This window comes from Malus domestica, chromosome 06, assembly GCF_042453785.1.
Source record: "Malus domestica chromosome 06, GDT2T_hap1".
NCBI lineage: Eukaryota > Viridiplantae > Streptophyta > Magnoliopsida > Rosales > Rosaceae > Malus > Malus domestica.
In genome coordinates, this window is record NC_091666.1 from 25,886,920 (window position 1) to 25,911,047 (window position 24,128).

General features: G+C 37.9%; 1 protein-coding gene and 1 pseudogene across 2 annotated transcripts; both read left to right on the plus strand.

The window, feature by feature from the left end:
• The first annotated feature begins 1,552 nt into the window (after positions 1-1,552).
• Positions 1,553-14,577, plus strand: LOC103438756 (uncharacterized; annotated as a pseudogene).
• Positions 14,578-16,872: 2,295 nt separating this feature from the next.
• Positions 16,873-23,825, plus strand: LOC103438667 (ribonuclease TUDOR 2). Of its 2 annotated transcripts, none has more exons than XM_008377208.4 (17): positions 16,873-17,368; positions 17,834-18,019; positions 18,223-18,297; positions 18,399-18,512; positions 18,599-18,709; positions 18,843-19,049; positions 19,163-19,381; positions 19,456-19,563; positions 19,771-19,941; positions 20,039-20,236; positions 20,335-20,700; positions 20,803-21,033; positions 21,109-21,294; positions 21,371-21,451; positions 21,919-22,113; positions 22,699-23,076; positions 23,337-23,825. In XM_008377208.4, exons 2-17 carry the CDS (start codon positions 17,864-17,866, stop codon positions 23,526-23,528), a joined length of 2,988 nt encoding a protein of 995 aa, XP_008375430.1. In that variant the 5' UTR covers positions 16,873-17,368; positions 17,834-17,863; the 3' UTR covers positions 23,529-23,825. The 2 variants fall into 2 exon arrangements, with proteins under 2 accessions (XP_008375430.1, XP_070680113.1); XM_070824012.1 differs by having other exon boundaries at positions 17,190-17,368; positions 17,551-18,019.
• Positions 23,826-24,128: the final 303 nt, after the last annotated feature.

The window sequence follows — 24,128 nt, forward strand, 5'->3', positions numbered from 1 at the left end:
CTTTTATATATAAAGTGAGAAGCCAAATAGGTGAAGCATTTGAAAATACCAAAATTACCCTCTCCCATTAAATTTAAAAAAAAAAAAAGAAATTCACAAAAAAAAAATGGTGAAACATTCAATTAATTGCTCTTCACCAGTCGGAAACCCTCCCTATGTAAACTCCTTGTTGCCCAATGCATGTATGCCACGACCATCTCATGCGGTCTCTCTCTCCCCCTCTCCTCCAAGCTTTCAAATATGGCAACTCTCTCTCCCACTCTCTGTGTTAGTACTGTTGTTTCTGCTACTTGCAGAATGAAAAGTGAAAAATACAAAATTAACTTTTACATGAAGTAATTATCTGGATCATAGTCTAAAATATCAATAATATCGACGAAATATCGAGGATATTTCGGTTTTTTTGAATCACGGATATTTCGGAATATATCCATGTACATATCGTATAAATATCGACAATATCGACGATAATATCGGAAAATATCGATGTCGATAATTTCGCTCACACTTCAGCAATATTTTATCAAAATATCGGTGTAATATCGCTAAAATATCGAAAATATCAATGTAAAGGAAGGAAAAAAAAAAGAAAAAGAAGAAAAAAAGGGAAAAAAATGGAGGAAAAAAAAACACAAAGGGGATTTGAACCATCCTATTTTACTCCAACACCGTAACCATCATATATCACTTATTTTTTAGTGATAATATGCTAAAATATTTATATTTATATGAGTGGCATGTTAACAATTACATGCAAAACTATTTTGGGGATTTATCATTTGATGAATACTCTTCACAATAAACTTACTCTACACATAGAGATGATGAAGATAGTGAAAATTTTGAACCTCATAGGAACTTTATGTGGTACTAAATCACTCATGTATCTTACCATGCAATGTATAAAGTGTAAAATATTGTAGTAAATCATTATATATAAATGATTATGGTGTGTTTAATCTTTTTTTTTCATTAATTACTACATATTTTCTACACTCACAGTGTTTGCCAGCTCGATGTATAATCAACTTAAATCAGTTAAATCCATTATGTAATGCATTTCTTTCTAATTTTTTTGATAAACTAATAGATAATTGACTAAATAAACATTCTCCAAAGTTTCAATAAAAATTTCCAAGTTTTTCTTACAATTTCCATGGTTTTTATTCAATTTTTATCGATATCGATAATATCCCGATATTTCCATCGAAATTTCCATGTTTTTGGACTACCGATATTTCCGATATCATCGATATTTTATACCATGATCTGGACATTATATTTAAGTAATGAAGTTCTTTGGCCAAAGGGAAAATAAATTTACCCTAATAATGTGACAGCCCGTCCCTAATTTTAAGAATTTTTAAAGTTTTAATAAAGGATTTTACAAAAATGCCCTTCGAGGCACGCACATCATTCGAGGTTAATCGTTGTGTCGTGCCATCTAAGATTTGTTTTCTTGACATATCCTCATAGTACTCGTCGTTACGGACGTGTGGGCGCAGACGGTTCGTGATTTGGAGTTATATCGAAGAAGTTATTAACGTTTGAAATTTGGAATTTTAAGGATTTATAATTTTAGTAAAATATAGAAATTCTTTTATTAAAATTTGGATGGCCCAGATTAAAGGATTTTGAAATGGATGGCTGGGATGAGAAAAATGAAAGTTTTGTGTGGGTGTGTGCGTGGGAAGAACCAGAAAACAGAAAAGAGGAAGAGAGATTGGGCAAAAACTGCCCAATCGGAGAAGAAGGAGAGAGAGCGAATCAGAGGCAGAGAGGGGAAGAAACTGACCAATCGGAACAGGGAAAGGAGGAAGGGAGAGAGGGTGAGAAGCGGAGGAAAAGAGGAAATGGGTTGGGGAGAACCCGTGGGTCGTTTCGACCCGGCGGTGCCCACGCCCAAATTCGATGGATTTCGTCCAAATTTCCGACGAATTGAGTCAAGGTACCACTCCTAATCATCATCTAGGTCTTCCCTCTTTACGTTTCACCCCAAGAATCATTGAATTTCGTTGTGATTTCGCGAAGAACACCCCTACGGGTGCCGCGACCCTTTTGTTTAAATTCTCCAAATTTTGAAATGTTTTCTTTCAATTACTAACACCTTTAGCATTCCTTTAGGACCTAGAACAAAGCCCAAGAGGTAATTGAGGCGTTGGAACAAGTTTGAAGGTCGAATTGGAAACACCCAAATTCTAGGGTTCTTCACGGTTTTGGTGAAATTGAAGCACTTCCAGGCCAAATTGGCCTTGGTCTCAGGTATGAAAGTTGTTCTACTCATTGAGATCTTCAAATATGCAAATTTTGGTAATTTTTGGAAATAGTTGAATTTTCCGGCGAGCCGGGGGCGGCCAACCGCCACCCGCGGCGGCCCGCGCGGCGGCGCGTGGCCAATGGCCCGCCAATGTCATTATTAGCTTGTGATTAAGGTTCTAGGTTCTGTTTTGATAATTGATGGACGTAAATTGAATAATTGAACCTAGGTTGGTTACGATTCGTGGTTAGGTGAAAATGTGAATTGACGATCCGACCGTTGGATCGTCACCAAACTTTGATACGTTGTAATACGTAATATTTGAGGATTATAGGAACTTACGGATTGGGAATCCGATTTACGGATCTTCTGGAATTGAAGTTGTAAGTTCATAAAATAGAATGTTAACCGTCACTTAGTTTTGGAAATTGACGAAGATCCGACCGTTGGATGGTAATGAAATTTTAGGATGTTGTCCTAGAGGTATATTGTGGACCTCTGGAAGTTACGGATTTGAAATCTGAATTGCAGATCATCCGGATCGAACTACGTAGTGACGTGTCTTATATAAGTTATGTATTCTATCGGCAGAATTTCTGAGGTTGGATTTGATTGTTGTTCTAGGCGCTAATCGTCATGACGCCTTGATGTACGGTGCTAGGGAGTTGTGGGCGAACTCCAGGTGAGTGGGCAGTTTTGTTTTCGTATTACCTATATACTATTGTTTTTCCCAGAAAAAATGCTTTTATGCGAAATTATGTTTTGAAAATGCCATGCATAGAATTATTTGGAAAATGTGAATTTCATATGAGTTATATGATTGATATATGATGCATACATGTTGCATGGTGCTGTGGAGGCACAGGTAAGTCAGGTGAGTTCGTTTATTCATTGAATTGTTGTTGTTGAGATGTTTGAGCTCATAATCTGCACCCTAGGTGTTAGTGCTTATATTATTCACCACACCGCACGCTCGCCTTGGATCCAAGTAGGTGGATGTCGTACAGACCATGTGAGGGTTCCGACATGCCAGTCGTACAGACCATTAGAGGGGTTCCGACTGGTGGGTGACCTTAGATATGCGCGCTGATGATATGATGAGAGAAGCACTAGAGCGTATTTTACACCTTTCATCGTATAGACTACCTTACGTAGTTCCGAGTGATGTGCAGAGTAGGGCCGTATAGGTCACTGTGGTGACTCCGGCTTAGTGAGATATTGAGCTATTGAATTAATCGTATAGGACCAACTGCAGGGTCTCCGATTGATTCCTTATTTCACCTGATTTATATTTTGATTTATGGCATGGCATGTTTTTCTCGAAAAATGTTAAAGATTTGGGATTCAAGCTTTGAGATTTCATATGGTTATATATATATATATATATATATATATATTTCTGAAAAGTGTTAAAGGTTTGAGATTTGAGATTTTTGCTTATATATATATGTTTATATATATGCTATTTTCTGGGAAAGTATACAGGTTTTACGGTGAGGGGTTATAAATGTTTTAAATGAAAAGTCTTCGAAAAACTTTGTTTTACTGACCCACTCAATTTTGTTTTGCGCCCCTCCAGGTTCAAGTTAGCAGAGCTTTGGTGGCCACGAGGAATCCAACGGTGTTCTGACAGAATTCACAAAAGTAGGACTCACCCTCGGGTGTGTTATCTTAGTAATTGGAATTTTTTTTTTAAAGCTTCCGAACTGTGTAAATGGTTACGTCACTCTCACGTGACGGCCAGCACGCCCTCCTTCGGGACGGGGTGTGTCAGTTGGTATCAGAGCCTAGGTTGCAATTCTGGACATCTTGATAATTTCCTAGTGTCTTCTGTCAGAACTATACCGCCTCGTAGCGAGCCACGTAGTTCGGATGAGCCTAATTTCCCTGATATAGTAGTTTGGGGGGAAACTATTGCCATTGTGATTCAGTCTATTATCTAAAGGGACCTTTTGAGACTGGTTATAAGTTAAATTTGAATCCCTTAGGGATATGAAGGACCTAAGGGAGCAGATTGATGGCTTAATCAATTGGGAAAAGGCGTTTCAGATTATGCAAGGTTAAGGGAATTTTCCTCCCGATAGGTAGGTCGAGATGATTACCTAGTTTTTGAGTGATGAATCTGCATTTTGATGGAGATAGGAATGTTATCCGACAATATCGGAAGGACAACTGTTTGGAAGTTGTTTAAAGAATTGTTTAAGAAAAGTTCATTCCCCCGGCATATTGTGATGGTAGTAAACAAGAAATTGCAAATGTGAGACGAGGAAAATGACGACGGATGAATATTATAGAAAGCTTACAGACTTGCCTTATTTCCATTCTGATGATGTTGTTAATTCGGTCGAGGTGTTATGTCGTTTTTGGCTGGATGATAAGAAGAAGTTGCGTTCTTTGGCGATCACTATCCATTGTACTTTTTACCAAGAGTTTACGGGATGCTGTTGGGCTTTGAAGACTTTGAGAATATGATCAGCGAGAGTAAAGAGGAATAAGAAAGGAATGAGAATCAGAATAAGACGATAAAGTTAAAGATTCGTCATATCAAAGACCTCGGATGACTCAGAGCTTCAAAGGAAGTGAAATTAGAGCTAATTTTCCCAGCTTAAGTTTTACTGCCACTGGTCAGAGGCGAAGTGATAGATTTACTAGTGATCCCAGATTTCTGAGACAAGATGACTCTGGTAGAGGAAATGTATAATTGTGTCAAGCTAGATTGCTATGGGGAATCAGTTAATTTTTGTTGACCTGGATGACCAGAGGTTACTTTTGGGGGTAAGTAAAGTGGAGTGAGTTATGCCATTATTCCTGTTGAGAGAGCAAAGAAGATTGTTATCAAAAGGCTGCCAAGATATTGAGTTCATATGGTGCTAAATGATGTTGATCCTAATAGTATGGAAGATGTAAAGATGGTTAGACATTTTCTTGGTGTATTCCCAGATGCCTTACCTAGATTGCCGCCAGGCAGAGATGTGGGTTTTATTATTGAATTGTTTTTAGGTACAAATCCTATGTTAGAGATTGGTTCAGGTTGAGTTAAAAGTTCCATTCAACTTATTATATCACATTGGAAAAGCTCCGGGTTATTTGTGAGGAAGAAAATGGACATTAAGGCTAGGCATTGATATTATGTAATTGAATCGGGTAACGATTGAGAGCTGTTATCCATTGTTGTGTATTGATGATTATTTGATCAGCTCTGAGGCGCCTGGGTACTTTCTGAGATTGACTTGAGGTCTGAATGATATTAGTTGAAGATTAACAGTGGGGATGTTCATAAGACTGAATCCAGGACTCGTTATGGTCATTTCAAGTTGGGAGGCCATACGGAGTGATGAATGCACCTGCTACTTTTATGAGTTTGCTGAAGGAAGTATTCCAGTGATATCTGGACCGGGTTGTTATTGTTTGCCATTGACGAGATTGATAAGATTAGAGCAGTGCATGCTAGATATTTAAAGTTGGTGTTGCAAAGATTGAGGGAACGTTGATGTATGCTAAGTTTAGCAAATGCTAATGTTGGATAAATTAATTATATCTACTTAAGGTATTCAAATGGATTCTTAAAAGAGTAGCAACGATTGAGAATTTGGAACAATTGCGAACTGTGACTGAGGTTCAGAGTTTTCTCGGATTAGCAGGATATTATCGATAGTTCGTCCAAGATTTTAATTATTGCTTCGCCCTTGGCGAGATTGATGAGAAAAGAGGTTAAGTTTGAGTGGGATAAAAAAAAAAAAAAATTGTGAGTAGAGCTTCAGCAAGTAAAGTATTCCCTCACTCATGCATCTATTTTCGCACTCCCAGACGATAGTGGTAATTATGTGGTCTATAATAATACTTCTTTGAATGTACTTGGATGCGTGTTGATGCAACATGGTAGGATGATTGCCTATGCTTCATGGCCATTGGGATCTCATAAGATGAATTACCCTAATTATAATTTGGAATTAGCAGCTATCATCTTTGCTTTGAGAATTTGGAGACATTGTCTTTATGGGAAGAAAAGTGCATGATTGTTACAAATCAAAAGAGTACCCAATATCTGTTTATTCAGAGGCATCTTAATCTTAGGCAACAAAGGTGGAATGAGTTGCTTAGTGATTATGATTGTGTGACGAGGGTGGTCAAGCTAATGTTGTGGCTGATGCATTTAGTAGGAAGACCCCAGTGAGAATTAATGCTTGGTACGCTTGCTATGTTCATCTTCTTGTGGATTTGAAATCTACTGGAGTAAAGTTGAGTATCAAAAATCGAGAAGAAGCCTTACTTGCTAATTTCTAAGTTGGACCCATTTGGTAGATCGTACTCGATACTCGAGCGTTTGACGAAGAAATTCAAGAATTTATTTAAAGCAAGGAATAACGGGAAAAAGAAGGACCTTAGAGTTAGAGAATCAGATGGCAAGCCTACGCAAAAGAACAAAGTGTTTATGCCTAATGGTGTGGAATTAAAGAAAGCAATTTTGACGATGTACATTATTCCACTTCTACAATGCATCCCAAAAGTACTAAGATTTATCATACCATTCGTTCATGTACTATTGACGGGTATGAAAAGAGGAATGGCGAAGTATGTTAGTAGGCGTATCATCAGTCATCAGGTTAAAGCAGAAAGAAATAAGTCTTTTGGAATAATGTAGTCATTTCCCATTCCACGGTGGAAATGGGAGAATATTACTATGGATTTCGTGGACAAGCTTCCTCGTATACAAAATAGTTAGGTTGGAATTTGAATAATAATTGATCGGCTGGTGACGTCAACGTATGTTACTTCAGTATGAGAACACCAACCTTTCCAGACAAGCGCAACATTTATTTGTTTGTTTTATGGAAAAAGAGATTTGGGATCTGTTAAACTTCTTGGGTATGTTGGTCCCTTCAGTTTGTTCCCTAGAGTAACGCCATAAGGCCGTGTAAAGCTATGTCTTGTGTTTCGAAATTGTTAGAATTGGGGACGGATAGTATTCAAGGCCCTGAGTTAGTGGATGAGACTATTCGGAATATTCAAGTAATTAAGTCTAACCTGGAAGTGGGCCAGGATCGGCTGAAGAGCTTAGCCGACAAACATGCCACTGACCGGATGTATATGTAGGTGATCGAATGATTTTGAAATTATCACCTTGGAAAAGTATGATTCGTTTTAAAAAAGAAAAACAAGTAAGTCCTAGATACGTCAGACCATCTGTGATCATTGAACGAGTCAGTGAAGTTACGTACGGGCTGAGTTGCCTCCAGAGCCGATGAAAGGGCATGATATGTTTTATGTTTCGATACTTCGACATTAAACCTCATATCCTTCACGAGTGATACCTTCTCAACCTTTGGAAGTCAATATGGATTTGACGTATGATGAGGAGCCAGTGCCTATCTTGTATTAGAAAGATGATGTACTGAGAAATAAGACTATGAGTTTGGTGAAAGTTTATGGAGGAATCTTTCAGTGGAAGAAGCTACTTAGAAATCAAAGAATCGAATGAGAGAGATGTGTTTCGGGCTGTTTCATGGATATTGACGGATTGTAAAGATTGTGTAAATTTCGAGGACGAAATTTCTGTAAGGTGGGTAGATTGTGACAGCCCGTCCCTAATTTTAAGAATTTTTAAAGTTTTAATAAAGGATTTTACAAAAATGCCCTTCGAGGCACGCACATCATTCGAGGTTAATCGTTGTGTCGTGCCATCTAAGATTTGTTTTCTTGACATATCCTCATAGTACTCGTCGTTACGGACGTGTGGGCGCAGACGGTTCGTGATTTGGAGTTATATCGAAGAAGTTATTAACGTTTGAAATTTGGAATTTTAAGGATTTATAATTTTAGTAAAATATAGAAATTCTTTTATTAAAATTTGGATGGCCCAGATTAAAGGATTTTGAAATGGATGGCTGGGATGAGAAAAATGAAAGTTTTGTGTGGGTGTGTGCGTGGGAAGAACCAGAAAACAGAAAAGAGGAAGAGAGATTGGGCAAAAACTGCCCAATCGGAGAAGAAGGAGAGAGAGCGAATCAGAGGCAGAGAGGGGAAGAAACTGACCAATCGGAACAGGGAAAGGAGGAAGGGAGAGAGGGTGAGAAGCGGAGGAAAAGAGGAAATGGGTTGGGGAGAACCCGTGGGTCGTTTCGACCCGGCGGTGCCCACGCCCAAATTCGATGGATTTCGTCCAAATTTCCGACGAATTGAGTCAAGGTACCACTCCTAATCATCATCTAGGTCTTCCCTCTTTACGTTTCACCCCAAGAATCATTGAATTTCGTTGTGATTTCGCGAAGAACACCCCTACGGGTGCCGCGACCCTTTTGTTTAAATTCTCCAAATTTTGAAATGTTTTCTTTCAATTACTAACACCTTTAGCATTCCTTTAGGACCTAGAACAAAGCCCAAGAGGTAATTGAGGCGTTGGAACAAGTTTGAAGGTCGAATTGGAAACACCCAAATTCTAGGGTTCTTCACGGTTTTGGTGAAATTGAAGCACTTCCAGGCCAAATTGGCCTTGGTCTCAGGTATGAAAGTTGTTCTACTCATTGAGATCTTCAAATCTGCAAATTTTGGTAATTTTTGGAAATAGTTGAATTTTCCGGCGAGCCGGGGGCGGCCAACCGCCACCCGCGGCGGCCCGCGCGGCGGCGCGTGGCCAATGGCCCGCCAATGTCATTATTAGCTTGTGATTAAGGTTCTAGGTTCTGTTTTGATAATTGATGGACGTAAATTGAATAATTGAACCTAGGTTGGTTACGATTCGTGGTTAGGTGAAAATGTGAATTGACGATCCGACCGTTGGATCGTCACCAAACTTTGATACGTTGTAATACGTAATATTTGAGGATTATAGGAACTTACGGATTGGGAATCCGATTTACGGATCTTCTGGAATTGAAGTTGTAAGTTCATAAAATAGAATGTTAACCGTCACTTAGTTTTGGAAATTGACGAAGATCCGACCGTTGGATGGTAATGAAATTTTAGGATGTTGTCCTAGAGGTATATTGTGGACCTCTGGAAGTTACGGATTTGAAATCTGAATTGCAGATCATCCGGATCGAACTACGTAGTGACGTGTCTTATATAAGTTATGTATTCTATCGGCAGAATTTCTGAGGTTGGATTTGATTGTTGTTCTAGGCGCTAATCGTCATGACGCCTTGATGTACGGTGCTAGGGAGTTGTGGGCGAACTCCAGGTGAGTGGGCAGTTTTGTTTTCGTATTACCTATATACTATTGTTTTTCCCAGAAAAAATGCTTTTATGCGAAATTATGTTTTGAAAATGCCATGCATAGAATTATTTGGAAAATGTGAATTTCATATGAGTTATATGATTGATATATGATGCATACATGTTGCATGGTGCTGTGGAGGCACAGGTAAGTCAGGTGAGTTCGTTTATTCATTGAATTGTTGTTGTTGAGATGTTTGAGCTCATAATCTGCACCCTAGGTGTTAGTGCTTATATTATTCACCACACCGCACGCTCGCCTTGGATCCAAGTAGGTGGATGTCGTACAGACCATGTGAGGGTTCCGACATGCCAGTCGTACAGACCATTAGAGGGGTTCCGACTGGTGGGTGACCTTAGATATGCGCGCTGATGATATGATGAGAGAAGCACTAGAGCGTATTTTACACCTTTCATCGTATAGACTACCTTACGTAGTTCCGAGTGATGTGCAGAGTAGGGCCGTATAGGTCACTGTGGTGACTCCGGCTTAGTGAGATATTGAGCTATTGAATTAATCGTATAGGACCAACTGCAGGGTCTCCGATTGATTCCTTATTTCACCTGATTTATATTTTGATTTATGGCATGGCATGTTTTTCTCGAAAAATGTTAAAGATTTGGGATTCAAGCTTTGAGATTTCATATGGTTATATATATATATATATATATATTTCTGAAAAGTGTTAAAGGTTTGAGATTTGAGATTTTTGCTTATATATATATGTTTATATATATGCTATTTTCTGGGAAAGTATACAGGTTTTACGGTGAGGGGTTATAAATGTTTTAAATGAAAAGTCTTCGAAAAACTTTGTTTTACTGACCCACTCAATTTTGTTTTGCGCCCCTCCAGGTTCAAGTTAGCAGAGCTTTGGTGGCCACGAGGAATCCAACGGTGTTCTGACAGAATTCACAAAAGTAGGACTCACCCTCGGGTGTGTTATCTTAGTAATTGGAATTTTTTTTTTAAAGCTTCCGAACTGTGTAAATGGTTACGTCACTCTCACGTGACGGCCAGCACGCCCTCCTTCGGGACGGGGTGTGTCAAATAATGCATGGAAAAGTTAAAGATCATTTCCCTAATTGCTCAGGTAATAATAATTTTTCCGTCCGTTTATTTTTAATTCAGTGAAATTTTTTGAAGTGCACAAATATTCTGTTATTGATTTAATCAGGACAGTGAGAAGAACAAGAATGAATCCTTGAAAAAATCAGTGACATTTCATTCTTCAGAAGGGTCTTTGATTTATTTGATGCCAACTTCTTCAACGATGAAAAGGTACTTTAGTAAATTCACAATCTGTGTTTTTTAACATGCCTAATTTAATGTAATTTTGTATTATTATGTGCTTAATTTAGATGCTGGAGATTGTGAAGGGTGCAAAAGAGTTCAACATCCCCACAATCATAGCAGACAGAAAGCTAGTTGGATATGTCAATGGAGGATTATAGGACCCTTGTGCTTTGGTTTTCGTTCCGGATTAGGGCAATGAGAGATCACAGCTCTTGAGCTCAAAGTTCAATTATCCTTCCCTATCCGGCATTCAAAGACCACAAAGTGAAGAAGAAATTGCCTTCATGAGTAATTAAGTTTGATTTCTTGTAGCTCTTGATATGAAATGAGTGAACCGCGTTAAATTATTGTGTCATCGCGTGCCATTGTTTACTTTTCTTTTGTGTTCATATGGGTTTGCATTTATTCTTTCATCTAGTACTAGTTGTGTTTGATGGCTTAAGTTGTGTTCTCGATCGCGTTTATATCATTTTGCACTTGATTGTAGTTGTTAGAATTTGAGTGAACGATATTAAATTCTTGTGTTGTTGTTTTCATTGTAATCTTTTGTGTTCTCTATCGTGTTTATATTGTCTTGCACTTATAGTTGTTGCTACAAAATTGAGTGAATCATGTCAAATCCTTATTGCGGGTGTGTGTGTGTGTGTGTGTGATGTTTAGTTTTGTGTTCATGATCGCATTCCTATTGTTTTGCACTTGTAGCTATCGTTGTGTGAATTTGAGTAAACATTGTGTCATTGCATCTGTGTGCTAAATTTTGTGTTCTTGATCGCATTTATATTGTTTTGCACTTGTCTTTCTACGAGATCAAGGACCATATATCTGAATAGTTGTTCCTTTTTGCTTCTGCCTCTCTCTCTCTCTCACACATACACACACACAATTACACAATATGTATGATATATATCTTGAATTATGAACATCTATCATGTGCTTGAATTTGGAAAGCTAATAAAGTTGAAGAAAATTACGTCTCTGGAGCTTACTCAAATTTTTATACAAAGATTGAAGAGGTAATAAGAGTACTGAGCTCTAAGAAACTAAGCTTCTTATGTTTATTGAAATACTCTAGACCTTTGTATATTGATACATTGTTGAAGGAAAACACCAGGTACAATCCTGTTCTTGAGGCTGTGGTTACCTATATTAGAGAATTAGCAAACCAACAAGCAAAAGAAGCCGATGAATTGCTTGCTCGAGGAGTTTACTTGGGTATGATTGTTTTTCTGAATACTTCAATTGCAAATTGTCACTTTTTCTGCCCTTTGAAATTCGATGTTTAGTTTGGAAAAATCATGTTGAATAATCTCAAAGTTCCAAGTAGCAATTGTTGAAGCCGTATCTCTGAGAAAAGAAGAGTGTAAATATCCAAACCCCACTCCAACTAATACTGAGGCCTTTTGTGACAAAACATCATGCCTAACAAATTGTACAGGGGTAATTACGAAGTTGGGGACAATATCGGTGTTCTTGGAAGTGAAGCCCTCGGGCTGTCTCTCTGATAATTTGACAACAATATTATTGCGGTTAACCATAATTACATATTGATTTCTTCTTTAGGTCCTCTCCACGGGATTCCTTATGGACTGAAGGATATAATCTCAGTTCCCCACTACAAAACGACGTGGCGTTCTAAAACTTTCAAAGATAAAGTTCTTGACATCGAAACCTGGGTGTTCAAGAGGTGCTCAAACATTCAAAATGAATCGCATGCAAATTAAGTTTGGTTAAGTGGCATTTTACTTGTTTATTTCTGGCTATGTTTTGCATAGGTTGAAGTCTGCTGGAGCAATTCTTGTTGCAAAGCTTGTTACTAGAACGCTAGCATACGATGACATCTGGTTTGGTGGTAGGACAAAAAACAAGTGGAATATTGAGGAATTCACAACGGGTTCATCATCTGGTCCTGCTGCTTGCACCTAAGCATATACGTTTCAAATTGCGAGCTGCTCCGATTTTTCATCCCCTTCATTTGTTCCTTGCAATTTTGTTTTTAATAATATGAGCTTATTTAAGAAGCATCCAAGGGTGCTCTTGTTTGTAAACATAAACTGAAAAAGTTGGGAAAGTTTTGAGGAAACGTTTTTGGAATATGTTGCTTTAAACAAAAACCTTTTACAGGTATGGTGCCATTTGCGATTGGATCTGAAACAGTTGCTTCCATGACTTTACCTGCAGCTCATTGTGGCGTGGCAGCTTTGTGTGCAATATTTGCCTCTGTTGGTCGAACCCGCATCATGAGCTTATTAGAAAGCTTGGTATGCAACAATCATAAAACATTTGATCAAGTTTTTCTTCTTAAATTTGAAGTAGTTAATAATATATTCAGAACCTTATCTTTCGTCCTTTGGCAGGTTACAGAATTAAACCGAGTAATAAATCTGATTTTAAATTTGTTTATCAAGACAAGCTTGGTCCTGTCTATAGAAGTGCTGCAGATTGTGCGATTGTTTTGGATGCTATTAAAGGAAAGGACCCGAATGACCTCTCATCAAGAGACATCCCTTCGAGGATCCTTTCTCGGTGGACATAACAAGGCTTACTGTCGGATATGTTAATGATGTTGACATGAAGGTTCGTGGTCCAATTCTAAATTGTATCATTGAGTTTTGATTAACTCATATCACTTGATCATTGTGTAAAATTGTTTGATGGTGTCTTTAGGTTATTCATGTTCTTGAATCAAAAAGCATTAATATGGTCCCTTTCAAACTCAACTACATTGTTGACTTTGTACAATGCATTGTAAATTTTACGATGGATGTGGATATGTTGTCTCACTTTGATGAGTGGCAACGGTCCAGGAAGTATGATGATTATGAATCTCAAGCCAATGGTCTCCTGAACTGCGTCGTGCATGCATATTTCCAGCAGTTGACTACGTTTAGGTATTTTGTCTACATGTCATGACTAGAGTTGTTGTGCTTAAGGTCATTCTAGTGTAATTCTAATCGTTAAACTTTATTACAACACTACGAATAGCACTTTCTAGATTTGAGATAATTAGCCTCTGCATAATACTCAATGATTGTTTCTAGGCACAGAGGGCACGGGGAAGACTGATTCGGGAAGTGAGATAGTTTCTCTGTTGATGCCTTCATTGGCAATGCAGTCGATTGGGAGAGAATCTGTATGGGGAACCTAGTAGGGATGCCTGTAATTGTTGTTCCGGCAAGATTTACCAATATATTGGGTCCTCCTCGCAGTGACTGCAGTAGAAGAACAGCAATGACCATAGGCATTTACGCTCCGCCTCATCGCGATCACATTGTGAGTGTTTCCTGTTATTTTGTATTTTGGGGTCCCAACTTCAAATGCATCATTTGCGATGCAACATTAATTATTGGTAACATTTTTTTGTGTAGGCTCTAGCATTGACAATGGCATACCAATTTGTGACCACTTGAAGAAAGCGACCTCCGATTGATAATCTTGGACCGAATGACACAATTCCGGATCCGCCCAAAGCTGCATGAACTTCCATTAACTCATATGATGGGAAGAAAAAAAAAATGTTTCATAAAGCTGGGTTGATGTGTATAATCCAATATCAGTGTATTTTAGGGCCTACCAGCCTATATATTTGAGGGGAAGGACTTGCATGCACGATGGACCTTTTTGGATCGTTACTATGACGTCTCGGTTGGTTATCGACACAATGTCACGTGTAAGATATCTTTACATGAATATATATCTGGTATAAGATGCAGTAGTTGCAGTGTACTAATGAGGTACACGTAAGTTGTAAGTTGTTCTTTGATAACCCTTTTGCATTTAAAATGTGATTCCTCATAAATAAAAAGAAAACTTGTGTGTTTGGTATAGCTAATTTTCAGCGTTTCTTCAGCTTTACTTTTTAATATAAATCTGTAACCGATTTAATTTGTGCATACTTCCCGAAAACAAATACCAAAAAGCTAAAAATTGTCCCTTCCCATTTCCTCTTAACTCTTGAAGAACCTTTTCAATTATGGGTCACATTACATATCATAATAACAATAATGAAAAGTTCTACCTTGCTTTTTGTTCACACAATAACAGAAGGGTATCTTTTTTGAATTCTTGGAAAACTTAACAGCTTCCTAATTTTGGAATTAGACCCTAATCAAAATTAAGCCAAAAATATGACCCCCATATGCAACAACCAAAAAAAAGGCAAAAAAAGAAAGAAATTAGAAGTGTCAGAAATGAAGTTTGCCGATTTGCACGTGTTGCTACTTGTTGCTTTAAAGCAAACAAGTCTCAGTTGCGGAAATGGCAGCAGCAGCAGAAGGCCACCACTGGAAAAAGTACCGGCGCCGCTGTCATCAACTGTCTTTTACCGCCGCAGTAAAAAATTTCCTTCTTCCCCCGTATCTAGTTCGCCAGATTTTATTTAACCCAGAGTGGTAAAAAAGTTGGTACAGTGAGTCTACGTCAGTGTGCCTGTGATTAGGCAGACTTTTTTTAATTAATTAATTGTAAATTAATTTTTAAACACTTTGCGATTTTCCGGAAGAAAGAGGTATGCTATCTACATACTCTTTTTTACTTCTCACACATTCTTTAATAATTTATGTTCTTTGATCTTTTTTAATTCAATAAATCCGATATTCAAAAATCAAAAAAATATTTGAAAAATAAAAAAGAGTGTGGAGATATCATCTTACAGAATTAAATCTGAATTAAATGGGTATGGAATTTTGTTAGGCCTGCAGGATTAAAAAGTGGTAAAAAGGGGGTTCGATTTTTTCATGGTACAAAAGTAGAAGTAAAAGTACAACTTTCATTTGCAAAGATAATACCCTATTTTTTCTTGGATTTGTTGAAAGAAAGATTTGTACTTGTTGGTACAACAACTTTCAATGTAATTACAAGAGGAAAATGTTTCGAAAAGAGAAATGAATTCGTTCAACCAAAAAAAATAAAGAAATGAATTTTGCACTTAATTCCCTCTCGTATTTGGATCGAACTAATCAAAAGATGAGAGATTATATTCACACACTTTAAATTACTTTTCTCATATTATTTTAATTTTTTTAATATTTTATACACACTACTAACACTTGATAGAAAAATATTAAAAAAATTAAAAAAATGTGAATGAAGTAATTTAAGATGTGTGAATATAATCTTCCTCCAAAAGATAATCAGAGGTGATAAAGCAACATGAGCGTGGCACGATGTTAAAAAGATTGTGGAAATCATCTCTGTTTAGAAAAGTTTAGGTCGTCTATCTACATTTTTTATGATTATTTACAACAATGATTATATCTTTTACATGTGGTTTAATTTGGTCCTCATTTGAATGATTATGTCAAATTTTTCTGTTGCATTAACAACTTACGCGATTTGGCATAGAAGATTGAAGCGGGACACATCGCAAATTTAACAGCAGTCCGTTATTGGATATAGACATCTTAAGTTATGTCAATTTAATACAGATGCAATCGTTATCGTTTAAAAAAAAAGAAGGAATTCTTAGATCTTTGGGATTCTTCGTGTAGCTATCGAGAAAAAGCAGGATACTATGTCAATGTTTATTAATCAAACAAATCAGGATGACATTGTTGATCATATAAATTGATTGAGCTCAATTGAATTTACTTTTTTCAAAGTGTAATATAGAGGTTTAAAGTGGGACAAATGACGTTGTTGATCATATAAATTGGGAGGAAAATAATTAACGAATACTAGTCAGTTGAAGTAACTGTTCTTGGAGTGTGTCAGAGTGAATTAAAGTGAGATAGATGACATATCTAAAAGTAATCAGTTACATGATAAAAAGGTTAAAGTCACGTAAAGTTAATACATAAACGACCATTATCTCTCAAAAAGAAATGAAATCAAATAAATTTTAGGTTTGTCTAGTTGCGTTGTATTCTTCTCTCAATGAGAAAATATATATACAAGTACAAAGACGTCTGGAAATATTTAATCCATATAATGTGTCAGAATTTATTCTTTAAACAAATCAAAGTTATCATTCATTTCCATATGATGTAATAAAGAAAACCAGAATAAAATTCTTGTAATTGCCTGTTAGTGCTTTGCCTTTTTGTATTTTTGGCCTTATATTATTATTAGTGTTTGTTGAGGATAAATATAAGAGTTGGTGATGTTTTTTATTGAGTAATCGGTTAAAATTAAACTCCGTGGAGAGAGGAAATCTAAGACATGCCAAAAATATGGCATCATAAAAGTGTTGGCCGGTAAGTTGTCCTAATCCGTGTCAAAATCCTTTTGGGATTAGAACCTCATCCGGATGGATTTTGGGTCACCGGACAGACTGGTAATTTCATAACTCCCCATCTAAAAATAACTAATTTTCTGAAATAATCCCGATATGGAAAGGATATCCAAGCTAAGAATTTAAGACCACCATGGTATGTTGGGTAATTTCGAGCCAAAACTCGGGGTATAAATATAAACGAATTGCTGGATGCAGAGCTCTACATCGTCTATATATGCAACGCGTCTGATAGCCTGCGAAATCTGTCTCTCTTTCCGTTTCGCTCTCGCTTTTGATTCCGCCGCTCGACGACGCTGTTTCGACGAACCTAGGGATCGGATAAACCTCGTCGGTGCGGATAGATCCGAATAGCCTGATCCGATCCAGCTTGGTAATCTCTCTATCTATTGCGTTCCTAGATCTCTCTGGGTTGAAAGTTTTGTCTCGGATCATTTAATCGGATTGTTATTGTTTGCATTACGCGTAATTGAGATGAATTTGGCTGAAAACTGTTTGGTTTTTGCAATCTGCGATGATTGATAGATCTTGTGATCCGAATGGTTAATTCTGCAGTTTTTGACCATGTCGTATTGGATGTGTCGTTGTCGTACTGATGCACGTCGTTGTTGGTATGGAATTTGGATCTGAATGGTGTCGTTCTGATGCGGTTTTGGTTGGTGGTGTTTGTAAAGATTGTAGCTTTGCATGCTGGGTTGGAGAGATATTTAGTGTTAATTGTGATTTGGTGATTAAAATTTAATTGGGTTGTGGCTTTTTTGAAGTTTAATTGGGTTGTGTTGTTTGAAATTTAATTGGTTTTTTGTTGATGTGTCTTTTTGGGAATGTCGTGGTGTAGATCTCTGTCAAACTATAGAAGGCTGTTGAGATGGCATCATCAACAGCTTCCACAGGATGGTACAGAGGGAGAGTGAAGGCTGTGCCTTCAGGGGACTCCTTGGTTGTCATGGCCCTCACAGCCAACAAGACCGGACCCCCACCGGAAAGAACCATCACTCTGTCATCCCTTATGGCTCCAAAACTGGTAAAACGATTAACATCCCTTGTGTTTCATCCACCTAAGTATTTTTAATTTGGCGTTTGCATTGAATTGTTGTAAATTCTTGGTCTTTTCGTTCATTTGAGACTTATAATTACAGATGATGGTTCTGTTTTAGCTCAATTTTTTGCTATTGATCGCTTACATTTCTGAATGGCTTTTGCTGTTGTGATGTTTTTTATTGCTAGGCTCGTAGAGATGGCCAGGATGAGCCATTTGCATGGGGCAGCAGGGAGTTTCTGAGGAAACTCTGCATAGGAAAGGTGCTTATTTTAAATGCTTGCTTGTGCTTTATTATCTCCATACTAGTCATCTTTGATAATAATGTCCATGATGCATCCACCTCATTATATTTTCCAAACAGGAGGTGGCTTTCAGAGTGGACTATGTTGTACAACAGATAGGGCGTGAATTCGGCTCGGTTTTCCTTGGTGACAAGAATCTTGCGATGCTGGTTGTTGCTGAAGGCTGGGCAAAGGTCGTTATCTTTTCATTTCTATTGGTTGCTGATTTTTTATTTAATGTTTATTTCTAATGGCTGTAAGCTGAATCCTGTTTGTGCAGGTCAAGGAGGGTAAGCAAGGTCCACAGAAAGCAGAAGCAAGTCCTTACATTGCAGAGCTGCTACGTCTCCAAGAGCAAGCTAGGACCGAGGGCCTTGGTCTTCATAGCAAGGTTTGTACTTAAATTCTTTCCCTCCTTTTTTCTTATATTGTACATCTAACATGTTGCAGCATGTTGAAAGTTGACTTCAAACTTGTTATGTATTTGATGACATGAAACATGATTATTTTGTTCATAATTACAGGTTCCTGGTGCTGGTGAAGCATCCAAAAGGAATCTACCTCCCTCTGCTATCGGGAATTCTGGCAACTTAGATGCCGTGAGTCTGTTGGCTGAAAATAAGGGCAGGCCAATGGAATGTATTGTCGAGCAGGTTCGGGATGGAAGCACAGTTAGGGCCTACTTGCTTCCGGATTTTCAGTTTGTCCAAGTATTCGTTGCAGGAATTCAGGTATGTTTTCTTTCTTCAATCTGGACATGCATGCATAAGATTTTGTTCATATCTGATTTTTGTTCTGAAAGTAATAACATGTATATATAACATAATTTCTCTATTCCAATTAGGCCCCATCGGTGGGAAGGAGACCTATAACATCAGACATAGTTGCTGAACCAGAAACAACTTCCGATAAAACAAATGGGGATGTTTCTTCTGAACCTCGAGCCCCTCTAACTTCTGCTCAAAGGATTCTAGCTTCAACAGCATCATCTGTTGAAGTTGCCGCTGATCCATTTGCATTAGAAGCTAAACATTTTACAGAAATTCGTGTGTTGCATAGAGATGTAAGCAACTTTCTATTGCAGGTTATCTTGGACATTGTTATTACAATTTTATCAATAACGTGGTCGATTTATAGGTCCGCATCGTTCTGGAAGGCAATGACAAGTTCAGTAATTTGATTGGGTCAGTATATTACCCTGATGGGGACTCGGCGAAAGACTTGGCCCTGGAGCTTGTTGAAAATGTAAGAGCTTAAACTGTGCAGTGACTTCAAATTTAACATTATTGATGACTAATGTTTTCTTATCCCCAACTGTTGAAATATTTATGGCATGCTTTCAATCTTTCCGTGCAGCTTATTGCATGCTTTATTGTCAGATTGTAAATCTCTTATACCCTCCCTGAGACTCATATTTAGGGTGTACTGACAATCTTCGAACCTTTTGTTTAGGGTTATGCCAAATACGTTGAATGGAGTGCAAGCACACTGGAAGACGATGTGAAGCGGCGGCTGAAGACTGCAGAGCTTCAAGCAAAGAAAAGCAAGTTGAGGATTTGGACAAACTACACAGCCCCACCTACAAATTCAAAAGCAATTCATAACCAGAATTTCACAGGAAAGGTAGTATGTAATGAAAGTTATGGTTATGTATGTTTATCACAACATTATGATTTGTCCTGTTATATGTACTCATGTAATTGATTTTTCTTTCTTCCAGGTTGTGGAGGTTGTAAGTGGGGACTGTGTGATTGTCGCTGATGATTCTGTTCCATTTGGCAGTCCACTGGCAGAGAGGCGAGTTAATCTTTCAAGTATTAGGTGTCCGAAAATGGGCAATCCTCGTAGAGAAGAAAAGCCGGCTCCATATGCTCGTGAAGCCAAAGAGTTCCTGAGAACACGCCTCATTGGACGTCAAGTATGAGATCTAGTTTTGATTCAATGTTTTCTTCATGATAGAAGTCTCTGTCTTAGTTCCAAATAAATTTTAATATTTCCATTTGGCATGTTTTGTAGGTAAATGTTCAAATGGAGTATTCAAGGAAGGTCAGCCCCGGAGAGGGAGCTGCGGCTACTTCTGGACCTGCCGATTCCAGGGTAATGGATTTTGGAACAGTTTTGCTTGCATCTCCTACTAAGGCTGAGGGTGATGACACCCCAGCACCTGCTTCATCTGCGACTGCCAGCCAGCAGGCTGGTGTGAATGTTGCTGAGTTGGTGGTTTCACGTGGCTTTGGCACTGTTATTAAACATCGAGATTTTGAGGAGAGATCAAACTATTATGATGCCCTTATGTCAGCAGAAGCACGTGCTACTGCTGGAAAGAAAGGATTACATTCTGCCAAGGAATCTCCAGTCATGCACATTACAGACTTGACAGTGGTGAGTAATAAAATAATATGTCACTCATTCCTTCCTCAATTGATATGTCTAACAATCGGTATGTAATTTCACTCCTTCCTTAACTGATGTTGTCTCTAACAGGCATCAGCAAAGAAAGCCAGGGACTTCTTTCCATTCTTACAGAAAAGGAGGAAAATTCCTGCCGTTGTGGAATATGTCCTCAGTGGGCATCGTTTTAAATTACTGATTCCCAAGGAAACATGCAGCATTGCCTTCGCATTCTCTGGTGTCAGATGTCCCGGGCGTGAGGAGCCATATTCAGAAGAAGCAATTGCATTCATGAGACGAAGAATTATGCAGAGAGATGTTGAGGTAATCCCATTTAACATTAAATTCTTGTTGCCGCTTAGTTATGTTCTTGCTTTGATGAAATTATGTCTTTTACAGATTGAAGTCGAGACTGTTGATAGAACTGGGACCTTCTTGGGATCTTTATGGGAGTCAAAGACCAATGTGGCGGTTGCCCTCGTTGAAGCTGGCCTTGCAAAATATCAGAATTCCTTTGGCGGTGAAATCCCTGATGGGCACCTTCTTGAAAAAGCTGAGGAATCTGCAAAAAGGCAGAAACTGAAAGTATGTGAAGCAACATACCTACATTATTACAGCTGTCTTCCTGTTAACTATGTTAATTTACATTCTCTTTTTGCAGATTTGGGAGAACTACGTTGAAGGAGAGGAGGTTCCCAATGGTTCAGCTGTCGACAACACCAAACAGAAAGAAGTGCTAAAGGTACTTGGAATGCAATTGCATTTTATTATTGCCCATTCTACGTGTTGTAAAATGTTAAGGGCTGGTTTGGTATTGTTTTGCTTTGAAAAAAAACTGCTGTGAGAATAAGCGGCTGTGCTGTGAGAATAAGCGGCTGTGAAATAAATCAGCAGAGTGTATGGTAAACTTTTTTGTAAAAGTGCTTTTGGAAAAAAAAACAGTCTGATAGTGGGTCTTTTCATTAAAGGAGCACTATAGCTCTGTGTGCTTTGAAAAAAAACCAGTTTTCCAAAGCTGCAAATAGCAGCTTCAGCTTTTTCCTTTGATTTCAGCTTATTCTCACAGCAGCTTCCAAAATAAGCTTCTTTTTTTTTCAGTTTACCAAACACCTAAAACCCTAACAGCTTTTTTTTCATGGGTGTTTTTTTTTTAAGCACCTCACTCCCAAACCACCCCTAAGTAACATCTATCTTATGCCTTACTTTCAGGTAGCGGTGACAGAGGTTTTGGGAAGTGGTAAATTTTATGTTCAGACAGTTGGGGATCAGAAAATTGCCTCTATTCAGCAACAGCTTGCATCTTTGAATCTTCAAGAAGCTCCCGTAATTGGTGCTTATAATCCTAAGAAGGGTGACATTGTCCTTGCTCAGTTTAGTGCAGATAATTCTTGGAACAGAGCAATGGTGAGTTACAACCCTAAACATCAGTTTTATTTTCCGATTGTAATAAATTTTTAATCTTGAGTTATTTCAGTGCATTAGCATACATTTTTTCCCTTTCATCCCTTCCCTATTTAAAATAAATTGTTAATGTGTTATTTATATACTTCTGCTAGCAATTTTTCCAAGAAAAAGAGTGGCCGGATGATAAAAACATAGCCAGTTGATAATCATATTCCCTTGATGAACACTATATTTACCTCAAGTCTTTTGTTTCCAGGAAAAGTGATATTCTTATCATCTGGCATTAAATTATAGGTTTCTCTATATTCATAGAAGGCAAGTCTGTTGGTGTTACACACACATTTGACAGGAAGTGAACTATATGATGCAAATGAAATGAATTTCTTTTTCTGTGAAATCTTTATTCTTGTTTTACAATTGCTAGTTTTGATATAGTAAGTTTCACCAACGTTCAAAAGTAGCATGATAGTTTACATTTTCCTTGCACTACATTGCATCTGATTATGTGATTTGTACACTGAATGTTCTTCTATTCAGTCTTCAAAATTTTCAAATTTTTTAATATGTGTATGTCTTCATGCAAAGATTGTCAATGCACCTCGAGGAGCTGTGGAATCCCCTAAAGACAAGTTTGAAGTGTTCTATATGGATTATGGTAATCAAGAGGTTGTTCCTTACAGCCAGATACGGCCTCTTGACCCATCAGTTTCCTCTGCACCCGGTCTTGCTCAATTATGCAGCCTTGCATACGTCAAAGTCCCGGCCTTGGAGGAGGACTTTGGTCAAGAAGCAGCAGAGTATCTAAGTGAGCACACATTAAACAGTGCCAATGAATTTAGGGCCATGATTGAGGAAAGGGATCTTTCAGGGGGAAAAGTTAAGGGCCAGGGAACTGGACCAGTGCTTCTTGTAACTCTTGTTGCTGTGGATGCTGAGATCAGTGTGAACGCCGCCATGCTTCAGGTTTGAGTTGTAACCCTTTTTCCTAATTATGGTAGCTTTAAATCTCATCTTTTAAATTCTTTTCTACTGCCCTTTACAATCCTACCCATGATACACATACCACCGTTTTGCTCGAAATCAAAGGAAGGATTTATTAGTCTGTTCCAAATCAAACAAACAGAACCCTCATCATATATTAGTATATATTGCCTGTTCCAAATCTTTCAAACTTTATTTATGTCTTGCTGAATCTTCTTTGTTCAAATTTGTGGAATTTTCAGGAAGGACTTGCAAGGCTAGAGAAAATGAAGAAACGTGAAACCAAGGAGAGGAAGACGGCTATTGAGAACTTGGAAAAGTTCCAGGAAGAAGCGAGGACCGATAGGCGGGGGATGTGGCGCTACGGAGACATCCAGTCCGACGATGAGGACGTTCCTCCCGTCAGGAAAGCCGCAGCTGCTGGCAAGCGATGAATATACAGTAATACTGACGGACGCTCAGTTACAGTTGTGGGCATATATCATATGCTGTTTAGAGCAAGAGAGGAAAAGAAAGAAGAAAAAAGGAACTTTGTGTTGCAGTTAAGTTTTGTTTTCGGTCTTCGGATTGTCTGTATTTTTTAGATGAGAGGGAACGTGTTTTTTTTTTTTTTTTTTAACAAAATTCGAATAAGGTAAACGTTTAATTAGACAATTTTGTATGTCGATCAGAAAGCTCAACATTTAATTAGTGTTTTTCATTTATTTATATATCGGGCATAAATTTCCATACTTTATGTTCTAAAGATGATTTCCTAAAGGCTTTTTAGCAAAAATGATTATTGAGATTAACATAACTCCTTAGGAGTGTACTATCCACACATCTTTTTTTTACTACTTCCACACCTCTTGTTAATTTATGTGCTTTGATCTTTTTCAATTTATCAAATCCGACGGTCAAAAATTAAAAGTATGTGAGAGAAGTAAAAAAAATGTGTGGATATTACATCCCACTCCTTATTTTGATTATTGAAATTGTCTACCGTTAATCATTTTGGTTCTTCTGTGAAAACTATCCGTTAAATTGAGAAACCC

Excerpts from the sequence above, each read along its gene's own strand:
- LOC103438667 (XM_008377208.4), top strand. The coding sequence starts at position 17,864 with ATGGCATCATCAACAGCTTCCACAGGATGGTACAGAGGGAGAGTGAAG. Across the intron at positions 18,298-18,398 it reads GGAAACTCTGCATAGGAAAG|GAGGTGGCTTTCAGAGTGGA; the intron begins GTGCTTATTTTA and ends TTTTCCAAACAG. Across the intron at positions 21,295-21,370 it reads CAAAAAGGCAGAAACTGAAA|ATTTGGGAGAACTACGTTGA; the intron begins GTATGTGAAGCA and ends CTCTTTTTGCAG.